This window comes from Oenanthe melanoleuca, chromosome 20 (assembly GCF_029582105.1).
Source record: "Oenanthe melanoleuca isolate GR-GAL-2019-014 chromosome 20, OMel1.0, whole genome shotgun sequence".
NCBI lineage: Eukaryota > Metazoa > Chordata > Aves > Passeriformes > Muscicapidae > Oenanthe > Oenanthe melanoleuca.
The window spans coordinates 11,258,430-11,270,632 of NC_079353.1; the positions used below are offsets into that span (position 1 = coordinate 11,258,430).

General features: G+C 44.0%; 1 protein-coding gene across 3 annotated transcripts in view; it reads right to left on the bottom strand.

The window, feature by feature from the left end:
* Nucleotides 1-12,203, bottom strand: part of PTPRT (protein tyrosine phosphatase receptor type T) — a 439,066-nt gene that overhangs the window by 50,625 nt on the left and 376,238 nt on the right. Inside the window, exons 18-20 of one of the 3 annotated variants that reach the window (XM_056507593.1) lie at nucleotides 10,353-10,501; nucleotides 4,432-4,509; nucleotides 4,191-4,226 (exon numbers count right to left, since the gene is read on the bottom strand). In XM_056507593.1, coding sequence (XP_056363568.1) covers nucleotides 4,191-4,226; nucleotides 4,432-4,509; nucleotides 10,353-10,501 — 263 coding nt within the window. The remainder of the gene's footprint in view (nucleotides 1-4,190; nucleotides 4,227-4,431; nucleotides 4,510-10,352; nucleotides 10,502-12,203) is intronic. The other 2 variants (XM_056507592.1, XM_056507591.1) reach the window with 2 other exon arrangements.

Here is a 12,203-nt window from a genome sequence, read left to right on the forward strand (position 1 = left end):
GCAAAGGTGCATTGATGTGTCATCTTCTACATGTGGAGAAGCTTCTCTCAAAACTTCTGCTTTAATGGCCACAAATTCCTCCTGTGGCTGAAATGACAGGGCTATCATATCTGCTTATATTTTTTATTCTCTTAGCCTTGGCAAGTGATAAGATGCGATGTGACACCCTTTGCACAAAATAAATTATGTTCTGAGTGGTGTTTGTGGTAGATTTAATTACACACAGAGCCAGTCTCTCCACACTAGAGCAAAGGCTATCATTCTTTGACATCTTCTGGGGGTGTCTAGAGCATGGCTAATACCTCCCCCCTTTCACCAGGGATATGGTGCAAGATGAAAAATAATTTGCTTTTTTTGTGTGTGTCAAGGCTTTATTACATGATGAATACCTAGCACTAATATTCTATCTACAGTACCAACAGTGGTATGGCAAACCAAAGGCAAAACATCATTTATCTAATGATATCAACTGAGCTCTGAAAGGGCACATTCCTTAACAAAGCCTTCTGACAGCAGGCTTGGCAGAGCACAGAGGGTGCCCCTTTCATTTCAACTGCATGAAGAAGCCACATGTTCTTTTTTTTTTCCTTTAAAGTAAGTAGTTTTTTTTCTAGATTCTAGAACTTTGTAAGAATTGCTTGGTTAGTACCAAGCATAAGAGTATTCTAATCCTATAAGGGTATTCTAATAAGAATATTAGAGTATTCTAATATTATAAGAGTATTCTTACATAAAGCTATTCTGATCTTATAAAAACTATTATATACATTTTCTTCATCAGGTAGCATTGCAGAAAATCCTGTTAAAGATGCAAAGGAGATGCTTTGGTGAGGTGGGCAATGATTTGGGATTATTTGGTACAAATGTAACTGTGAAGCTCTTTGGATGTGTGTGCATCTCACCAAATCAAATCTTTGCCTCCTTGGTGAAAAGAGGCTGCAGATGAACCCCCCTTCCAGAGAAATTCAGCCACATCTGGAAAACAACTGCAGACTTCAAAGCAGCACATGAAACTGCAAGCCACTAAAGACTGGAAGAGAGAATTTTCCATTTCTGCAGGAAGGAAGAAATGCAAGAGAAATTCAAGGCCCAGCCTGCAAAGGTCTGAACCTTTGGTGCTCCTGGCCAACCTCAGCACAGCAAAGTTCTGGGAAAAACTCTCCCACAGCTCCTTATTAGAGCTGACTTGGCCTGGAGTCTTCTGATTCAACCGAGGCAGGTCAAGCCATGGAATTTTTGAGCATCCCTTGCAAAAAAATAATTCATCCGACAATTTAAAAAGTGATGGAGGCACCTGCTAAAGCAGCAACATTGGCTTCTTAACATCTTTGAGCTGTTCAAACCAGCTTGGGGATGTACAGCAGACTGACTAGGGGTGGGCAAAAAAGCTACAGAAGTCTGAAATCCATGGAAAATTTTTATGTGTTTCTAAGCACAGCCCGTTTTTTGTCTGAGACTTTGTGTCAGAGAGCTCTCTCTGCTTGTTCTGCCCATCTGCAAGGCACTAAAATCCCTCTCCTCTCTGGGTACTGACTCTTGTCAGCATCCTCATGAGCAGCTGGAATAAGAACAAGGCTAAATGTCCTTTCCTGCTGCCAGGAGATGCCAAGGGATGCAAGGGAAGGACATGATGGTTCCCCTGCAGAGACTGCCCTGATGACATCTGAACATCTTCAAGAGCTACTGGACATAAATCCTTTCCCCAAAAGTAATCCTTAAAATTGTGCTATCTCATCTTCAAGTGGAAATCTACCTCATTTATTTTTTAGTGTTAGATATTCCCTTCTCTAGGGAAGATGTTGGAGCAAAACATTTAAAATCCAAAGTTATCAACAACTGGAAGAGAAGATGACTTCACTAAAAACATGCATTAATGAAAAATTGTTAATCAGGAATTGGGATAGAGACAAATCCCAAATCTCCTGTATCTGACATGTCACAGCCAAGCCTAGGGAGCCATGAAACACTGCAAATATAGAACATTTATTAGCAGAAAGCATAACAGATGGGAACAAACAATACTGAATTGCAGGTACAGATAATGGTAGTGGGATGGCTGATCCCTTTTCAAGACATGTTTTTCTTCCCTGGGAATTAATATTAATAAACATCAAAAATTAAACTTATTTAGCTCATACAGCAACATCCAACATCTGATGGATTTGTCTGAGAATGCCAAGGCTTTCATTTGTCTGCAAGTGACAAGATAAAAATTTCTCCAATATCAGGGGCTGTTTCACAGGCTCTTAAATTCAGGTGGAACTGGGACAGTGACCACTCTGCTTAATTCATCTCCTAAAAGTGCTCTATACTTAACTTCCCATGTGTAAAACAGGAATATCAATCCTCACTCAGACACAGTGCTTAGCAATAGTGAAATAGTAGAAATTTGAAATAGTTTTGAATATATAACCATAAGGCTGGTTAAATTCCTATTTAATCTTTGTCATCTGCAAAATTTGGGGGTTTAAAAGTTTTGGGGGCCTTTGCTTTGCACAGAGGGAGCCTGCTCATTGCTCCTTGAGCTTCAGAGCACCAAGAGTGCAGTTCACACCTTAACCCACCAGGGCAGAGGGGGAACACAGCTCCCCCAAAGAATGGCCAGGTTTTCCTTTTCCCAGATGCCAAACACCAGACAGAGTTTGGTATCTGCCATCAAACTGCAGCTCAGGGCCTTGCTTCTAAAGCACAGGCACAAGAGAAACCTGCCTTTAGGCTTTCTCTTGGTGACACTGAGCCTCTGGAAATGAGAACAAACCTTCTGGGAATGGACTCCTTTCCTTCCCCACCCCATTCAGAGGTCTCATTCCCTGCCATCAGTGCTCTGGCAGGCAGCAGGACTGATGTGTGTGCTGTGGCTGCCCCTCCAAGCCTCTGTGCCAGGCTGCAAACCAAGAACAGCCACTGGCTGTCATTTCTTCCTGGTCTAACTGTGGCCCTTGCACATGTTCTGAGTGATGATTGAAGCAGCCACGGTACATTGTTGTGTCTGGAAGGAACATTTATTGTAGATAATCCAAAATGATAAACCCTGGCTAGATTCTGATCAGCCACACATCATCTTTCTGCTCCATAGGGGAGGAATTCATAAATCAATCAGAGTAGTTTGGGTGAGAAGGGAACTCAGAGCCATCCAGTGCCATGGCAGGGACACCTTCCACTGTCCCAGCTGCTCCCAGCCCTGTCCAGCCTGGCCTTGGGCACTGCCAGGGATCCAGGGGCAGCCACAGCTGCTCTGGGCACCTGTGCCAGGGCTCCCCACCCTCACAGGGGAGAATTTATTTCTGATATCTTTTACAGCCACAGAACAGCCTGTGCCTCTCAGGACCTGCCTGTTATCCTCTCAAACCCATACCTGACTGCCTGAAAGATTTAGCATTCAACTCTCAGCATACACAGAAGCAGATGGAGCCACTTCTCAAAGCCCAGCCAGGAATTTCTCCAAACAACCTTTACACATGCAACTTTACCCTAAACTGCAGACATGCAAATCCTCACTTAAATTTGAACCCCTGAGGCAGGTACAGCTCACACATATCACAAAGGGTGGTTTTAAATAGAAAAAGGGTAATATAGACTAGATACAAAGAATAAACTTGATATAAACAGGGTGGTGAGGCACTGGCACAGGTTGCCCAGAGGGGAGGAAGATGCTCCATGCATGGAAATGTTCCAGGTCAGGTTGGAGGGGCTCTGAGCAATCTGGTCTGTAGGAAAGTGTTCCTGCCCATGGCAGGGGATTGATTTGCCTAAAGAGCCTTTAAAGATCCCTTCCAGCCCCAGCTATTCTGTGGTTCTGTGCCAGCTGCACAGGCACAACCTCCTGCAGGAGTTAAACTAAGCCTAAGGCAAGGCAGTGTGGGGGAACAGGGCCCAGGACCCCAAATCTCACTGATGAATGTGGGTACTGCTGAAGATCCAGGGACAAGTGCAAGCTGCATCTTTCCTGAATCTCCACCAGTACCCACAGATGAACAGAAACAACATATACTTGAAAAAATTACAAAACCCTAATTGTTGAATTTTTCTTTCCTTTGACAGCAATTAAGAGCAATAACAAAACAGAAGTTTGCTGATTAACACACAACCACAGGATTAATTCTGATTTTGGAAGCCAAACACTTGAGAGTGTTGTTTTTGTGACACAGAGAGTGTGTTTGCCCTCCAGCACACCATACCTGTGCTCTTACCTAGCAGTGTGGTCGATGGGACGGTGTCTGATGAAACTTTGAGATGGAATTCCGTTCACCCACACGACAGGGATCAATGAAATCAACAGGGGATCAACAGGAAAAGAAGAGTTACAGAAAATGAAAACAAGGTTAGCTGTGTCTCACACTCAGAAGCCTCAGTCTATTATTATAGGTTATATTGGGTAATGTACAAAAGCAAAGAAAATTTAGGAATGAAAGAAAATTCTGGCACTAGTACCTGAGTAGTAGGAATTCAACATAGATTTGCTCTGAAGGGTTTTGCTTTGGACAGAAAATGAACAAGGAGAGGGTGATGCTAGGTAGGAAAGACATAAGGAAAAGACTTTAGACATATATTAAGAGAGAGAAAGAGAACAGGGAGAATGTTCCTCAAAGAACACAGTAATATGGGATATATAAGGCTTATCAAAATGAATTATATTTTTCATTTCAACATGCATATTACATTTATTACATTGTCATCATGATGGATTTTCTTTAATATAAGCACTCCAGACCCCAAATATAGGATTATAGTTACTGTAAATCAATGTGTTCCTAAACAGGATACACACAGAGCTACATTCAAAGGTTTATACTCTAAATGTTCTTTTTTTTTAACCAAAGGAGCAAACTTAGGGGTTTGTCTCTAAGAGGAAATTTGTCTAAAATGACCCCAAAATACAAACTACAGAGAATCAGTATTGACAGTAAAATAAACCTACTCAAACACAATGTACCACAAAAATACACAGGTGGGGTAGCAATTTTTGTGTTAAAACATTACAGGATTACAAGGGACTTGTTCTTCAACCCAGGACTGTTCATAGGAAATCCTATAACCCCCTCCCTTGTGAGCTGGGTTCTTCCAACAGGACAAGAATCTTTCATCTTTGCCTTCTTCCATTACAGAATTAGCTTTTTCTGGACAAGAATCCACAAATTTCCATATTAATAAAATCAAGTATTTCCATATTAATAATTTTTTTTTTTTGTTTTTGAAAGGAGGAAGGGCTCAACATCTTCATGGCAGATTCTTGTCTTGATAGTAAATTTATGAGGCTGGTTTATACCTACAACAGCAAGCATGCACATTCTCATGGTAATCCATCATTTTTGAAGGCATATTCTTTTGTTATCACTCTGCATTCACTCTCAGAGTTACAGGCATTTATTTATCTCCTCCTCAGAATGTTGGGAAACAAGCTAATACAAATCTCAGTACATCAGAGAGATGACAACAGATAACACAGGAAAAACTATTCCATAGCCCAACAGAAGTAGATAAAACTCAGTGTACATCAAAGTAATTTCAGAAGCAATTTTTTGTATCTATGGAGCAAACAGTGCTTAAAAATTTCAAGTTATTCTGTGGGGAAAACCCAAAGAAGTTTGGTCTAGGGAGTTCCATAAAGTCAGAATTACCTCCTGAGCAGTTTATAATCATCTAGAACTCACTCTCAGTCTGCATTCTCACACCATATTTTCAGACCTACATGACTTGAAACACATTAAAACAATCAAATTCCTCATGGTTTTGTCTGCTGGAGCTCTGCCCCAGCTGCCTTAAGTCATAAAGTTTCTCTGCATTGGGGGCTCTTGCACTTCTCTGCAGTTTGTCAGCCCAAATCAGACCCTTCTCTCACCACACTTAGCACCTGGCCACGTTTCAGATATCATAAAATAAGATCTAAAAAGAGCAGTTGGTTTGCCCAGTGTCACAGGGCAAGGCAACACTCAGGGCTTGGGGCAGCACTCGAGGTTTTCTGGAATTAGGGAGAATAAAAATAAAAGAACTCACAGGGCCATGCTGCCTTTCCAGAGCTGCTGAGGATGAATTACCAGGCAAACACCTCATGTCAGTGAGTCTGATTAAAGGTGTCACCAGCTGAGGTTTATAGCATGAACTGTGTTTGTGACACAAGGATGTGACTTCTAGATTCAGATTAAAAAGGAGGGAAAAGAAACCCAAACAAACACAACCAAAACTGAGAAAAAAAACCCAACCCAAAACCAAAACAAAGGAAAACACAAACCAAAAAACTAAGCCAAAACAAAAATCCCCCAAACCCCACAAACACAAAAGAGAAGTTTCTTAAAACTATGGAGAACTTATTCCTGAAATCAGTCAGGTTGTATAATGAGATGTATACACAGAGCTGCTTTCTAACTAGCATTTCTTACAGGCACTGGGGGCTGTAATCAAAGGAAACATGTCCAGAGAGGATTTCACATCAGGGTAGAGATTAAGACTTCATTAAAAATTCTCTTTGTGCTCCCTGGAGTGGCACGTGAGGCCACACAGATCCCTTCAGTCAGGCAGAGTGGTGAAGGCTCCTTCCTATCCTGAAAATTATTCTTCAATTTTTATAATATTTCCTAAACTAGCAAACCCCACAAAAATCCCATGGAAGCCAGTAAAAGGGAATTGAGTATATTTTCCTTTTGTGCCTTTGATAAAATGTGGTTTTGCCTTTTATTTTAAAATTATTTTAAGATTTTTTTTTGCTTAAGGAAACACCTCATGTCCATGACCCTACAAGTCCTTAGACTGCATTTATCAGGTCACCTAATTAAGAGTGAAAATGATCTATGGGGCAGGAGTAAGAACTACATCTTGCTGTGTTTGTCTTTTGTGAAGACCTTTGCATCTCACTGATCACAAAATCATGGAGGATTGGGGAAAAGTGTGGATTTCTGTGTTTCTTGGTACAAATGGATCCTTTAAACCCTGAGTGCCACTTCCTACACCTCCCTCTCAGCTTCTTGCTCTCATAAGTGAAATCACACTGATTTGGTAACTTGTGGTAGTGGTTCCTACTGCAAAAGTTCCTTCACTTCCAAAATGCTCTGCCTGAAGCATTAAAGCCACTCCTTCATCAGGGTCCCTCCTGAAGGGGTCTGGAGGGCTGTCTCCCCACAAATGGAGATGTCACACAGGTAAAGCACACCTTAATGAATCAGTCTCCAGCAAAACTGGCTGCATTGGAATGGGTCAAATCCTCAGAAACAAACAGCTGCTGCCAGAACCCCTGCAAGGGTGTCAGGATGGCTCTGCTGAGGGCAGGAACTCTCCTGGACAAGGCTGGTCCAGGGCACCTGACACTGCAGAGCCACAAGAGCAGCTCCTTGTGCAGAGCACATCTCAGTGCATCCCTGCTGAGCTGATCCACTCACTGATCCCATCACTGCCAAACTGCCCGTGGTTTCTGAGGGGTGACAACCCCCTGAACACCCTTCTGGTCAGTGCAGACACTGGGGGGCAAATGTTTCCCATTTCCCATCTTGTTTCATAAAATCCCTGCCCTGAGCCAATGTCCACACATGACTGTGCTGCTTCCCAGCACTCCTGCACTCCTGGGAACTGCTCAGCCACTGCCCTCAATGCAGTTAGGACATACTGTTATCATAAAAAACCCAAGGTATTTGAGAAAATGAACCAATGGGATTGTTCATAATCCCTGAGTAAAAGCAGACAAGCTGGAACAGCCACAGACCAATCTGGGTTTCACCAAACACCTTCTCTGATTCTGTGGAGTGGCAGAGGCCGAGTCCAAAAAATCTCTTTAATTTCAACACCTGTGTGTATCAGTGAGAATCCTGCCAGGATAACAACTAATGCTGCAGAATGGAAAGAGGGATGAGGGGTTTGCTTCAGGCCAGGAAAGATAAATGCCCAGTTCTCTTCCTCCTTTCAGCAAGACCTGAGGTCTTGATGCCTCAACAGAAAACAAGGGGCTGATAAGAAGAAGAGCAGCTGTTAATTTTTATCTCCCTCACTGTGCAGAGCATCAGGCAGCACCCTTGAAAGTGGGATTTTTAAATCTAACTGGTTTTAAAAAATAGTGCTGTGTGGTGATGGGGCAGGGAGGCAGGGTAAGCAACAGCAGCAGGATGGACAGGACTCACCCAGGAGCAGACCAGTGGAGAGGTGCTGGAAAGAGCATGGGAAAAGAAAAGCTTCTGTAGGCACTCACTGACTTTGTTCTGTCTGAAAATTATCAAAATCATTGTGACAGAAAGTAAAAACTGGAGGCAAGAACACAAGCCCTGCAAGGACATTGTATTCTCAGGTAAAGCTGCCTGCAAGTCATTCAGTAACTGAGGATCCTCCTTAGCAAACTGTCCTGTTCTGTTGGATTGATTTTGTGATCCTGGCACTGAAAACACTTTGCTTCCCTTGGTGGGCTCTTCTTCCAACAGGAGAGGGGCATTTGCACATCCCTGATAGAGCCAGCTCAGGCTCCCACAGCTAGGGGCAGGGTGGAGAGGGTGACTGCCATCAGATGCTGAAAATGCTATTCACTGTTGGCAGGCAAAAAAGCAATTTAAGAAGGAATCTGACTGCTGTTTAAGACATTTGATTTCAACAGCTCTGGTGGATAAACCCTGTAAAACTCTATTAGTTAGCAGGAAGGTTAAGAAATAATCCTATTATGTTATTCCAAAGTAGGCCTGTATAGAAACCACAAGTATTAAACTCTATTAAGGCAATTTATTTTATTTTTCTTTTCAAGGAATTCTTTTACCCATAAAATTCCTGTATCAGCATGTGCACACTGCTGCACAGAACTTACCTCAAATACCTCAGCATCCTGGACTTGGCAGTAAAAAATTTGGAGAAATCATGGAGGTTTATTGATAATTCTTTCTCATAGATATAGAGGGAAAAAAAAGAATCTGCCAATGACTGACTCAGGTTATAGGGGAAGGCAGTGATAAAATCTGCAGAGATGTCAGACAAGTAAAGGTCTAACTGATTCAAGAAATTGAAAACCAGGAGTGAAGTTTCTTTACAAAAATTGATACTTCATATTCTCTGTAATTACCATTTCAAGCAAATGACTCAACTGTTTTAATTAGTCTGTCAAAATAACAAGGGGGTGGGAATATGAGGTCACATTTCAAGCTTGTGTCTTTTCTAATTTTCTGGCTGGAAAAAGAATCCCCCAACTTTCAGAAACCCATATTCTGAGGGAAGTGTTAAACACTTGATTTCCCCACATTCTCCAGCCAAGCTGCCTTTGCTGTTTTGGGGTGGCTGCTACAACAATGTCTGCTGCTCTCCTGGCTTTCAAAAATATGAACCCCACAGAACTCTTGCTGCCTCCTTAGGATAGAGCTACTCAGCACCTGAGAAAGTTAGATCTTGACTGAAGTCAATTTAATATCAGAGAAAAGCGTTCCCTGCCATCCTTGGCTGCCCCAAACACCTATTTATCCATCTCACAGGTGTGTTACACAAAGTGGCAGTAGCAGCACATGCAGATGGAATTTGACATGACCTGCAGAGAGAGGGAAAGGAAGAATTCACTCAACCTGTCCCACTCAATTTCAGATTACAAGGGGAGGTTTCAAGGATAAACCACATTTTGTATCATGAGCACTTCCATTTTAGAAATGAGGGGAAAAAACCCTTCACTAAAGATGCTTAATAAAGACAGGAGTTTTAGTACACACTTGAGTTTCAGAGCTGTGCCTTGTCCAAACTAACATGCTGAGGGTCAAAAGAAGGAGTGACATGCCCATAGTGTCTAAGTTTAAATTTATTTAATACAAAAAAAGTTTACAAATCCACCATGCAATCCACCATGCACTCAACCTGGATCTAGTGAGGCTAAAGTAGGACTTGGTGCTGCTTGACCCACAAAACTCTTTTAGCTACAGAGGTCTGAGTGGTTTACAAATGTTAACTAAGACCAGTTTTACTGAACCAGTGTGAAGAATAAACCAAGGACACAGACAAAGGAAGAAATGCTGAATTTCCATTCCAGTTCTCTAGCCAGAAGACCAGGCCTTCTTTCACAATTTCATACAGAAAATGCTATTTCCTCTGACAAGTCAGCTAAGTGATTTGACTCTTCTACTCACAAAGGAAAAGTATTTCTAAACAACAAATAAACCTGTGCCTCTTATTCTGATGCAGTTATTAGAACAGACTTTATAAATTATTCTCAGTAGATCTGCACCCAGAGGAATGCTCTCCACCTGTCTGCCAGTTAAACCAGGGGCAGTATCAGAGACATTCCAGATTTCTATGGAATGATCTCCATCACTGCCATTCCTAGCCCCTCATCCCTGTGCCCAAAGGAATAGGTCCTTTTAAGAACCCAGAGCTCTCCAGGGGGGTCATATCCATTGCAAGCAAGTTAAACTTACTGAATCCATTAACATCTTGGCAGCTGGAAGAAAAAGCTTCTTCATTGTGAACAGCACTGAGTTTGGTGGAGGTCTTGTCAGAAGTAGCCACAGGACCCATCTCCCTCTGCGTGCTGGTCTGAGTCTCCTTCTGCTTCTTGGCTAGCTTCCTTTGGGTGGTTTGGAGAGGGGAGAAAGCAAGGTCAGTTTGCCCTCGTTAAAAGCAAAGCCATGGCAAAATATTTTGACAAAATTACCCCACTTGGTCAGACATGCATGCAAGGCATGTGACAAACTGCACGCCAGGAAACCCCACAGATTTTTACTGTAACTTGTGGAGCGCGAAAAATATCAGCCTGGAGCTCTCCCTCCCAGTCACTCATCGGGCACAAACCTGCATCACCCCAGCAGTGGGAGTGCTACCTCAGCCTTGCAGAGGGTGCAATAGGCACAGTCCTGGGGCTGGTTCATTGCAGAGGTGCAATAAGCACAGCCCTGGGGCTGGTTCATTGCAGAGGTGCAGTAAGCACAGCTCTGGGGCTGGTTCATTGCAGAGGGTGCAATAAGCACAGCCCTGGGGCTGGTTCATTGCAGAGGTGCAATAGGCACAGCCCTGGGGCTGGTTCATTGCAGAGGTGCAATAAGCACAGCCCTGGAGCTGGTTCATTGCAGAGGTGCAATAGGCACAGCTCTGGGGCTGGTTCATTGCAGAGGTGCAGTAAGCACAGCCCTGGGGCTGGTTCATTGCAGAGGTGCAATAGGCACAGCCCTGGAGCTGGTTCATTGCAGAGGTGCAATAAGCACAGTCCTGGAGCTGGTTCATTGCAGAGGTGCAATAAGCACAGCTCTGGGGCTGGTTCATTGCAGAGGTGCAATAAGCACAGCCCTGGGGTTGGTTCATTGCAGAGGTGCAGTAAGTGCAGCCCTGGGGCTGGTTCATTGCAGAGGTGCAATAAGCACAGTCCTGGAGCTGGTTCATTGCAGAGGTGCAATAGGCACAGCCCTGGGGCTGGTTCATTGCAGAGGTGCAATAGGCACAGCTCTGGGGCTGGTTCATTGCAGAGGTGCAATAAGCACAGCCCTGGGGCTGGTTCATTGCAGAGGTGCAATAAGCACAGCCCTGGGGCTGGTTCATTGCAGAGGTGCAATAGGCACAGCCCTGGGGCTGGTTCATTGCAGAGGTGCAATAGGCACAGCTCTGGGGCTGGTTCATTGCAGAGGTGCAATAAGCACAGCCCTGGGGCTGGTTCATTGCAGAGGTGCAATAAGCACAGCCCTGGGGCTGGTTCATTGCAGAGGTGCAATAGGCACAGCTCTGGGGCTGGTTCATTGCAGAGGTGCAATAAGCACAGCCCTGGAGCTGGTTCATTGCAGAGGGTGCAATAAGCACAGCCCTGGGGCTGGTGCCTTGCAGAGATGCAATAAGTGCAGCCCCCAGAGCAGGTGCTGTGCACCCCAGGAGGAGCAGAGGGCTGGGGATGGGAGCACTGCTCACGCCAGTGGACCAGCACATCTGCATCCATCCCGTGGGATGCTCTTTGAGGGAGAGTGAGACCTGGCTCTGTGCCACCTGAGAGCTGGAGCAGAGCTCTGTCCTGTCCCCAAGCAGGGCAGTGGGGGCAGCAGCCTCCTGAATGCTGATACACACACACCCCAGCTGCTCTGGGATCCCCAGCCAGGGAAGGCTGGGGCACCTTGAAGTTGTTTTGGCAATGTCCAAATATGACCCTGCTCTGGAAAAAAAAACAAAACAAAAAGGTCTTTTCTTGTTTTGAGGAGACAGCAAAAACTTGGACAAAAGCAGCAAGGCTGCCTGCTCTGAAAACACTAACAAAGCTGAGAACGTAAGAGGCTCCTCTTTTGCAAACACAG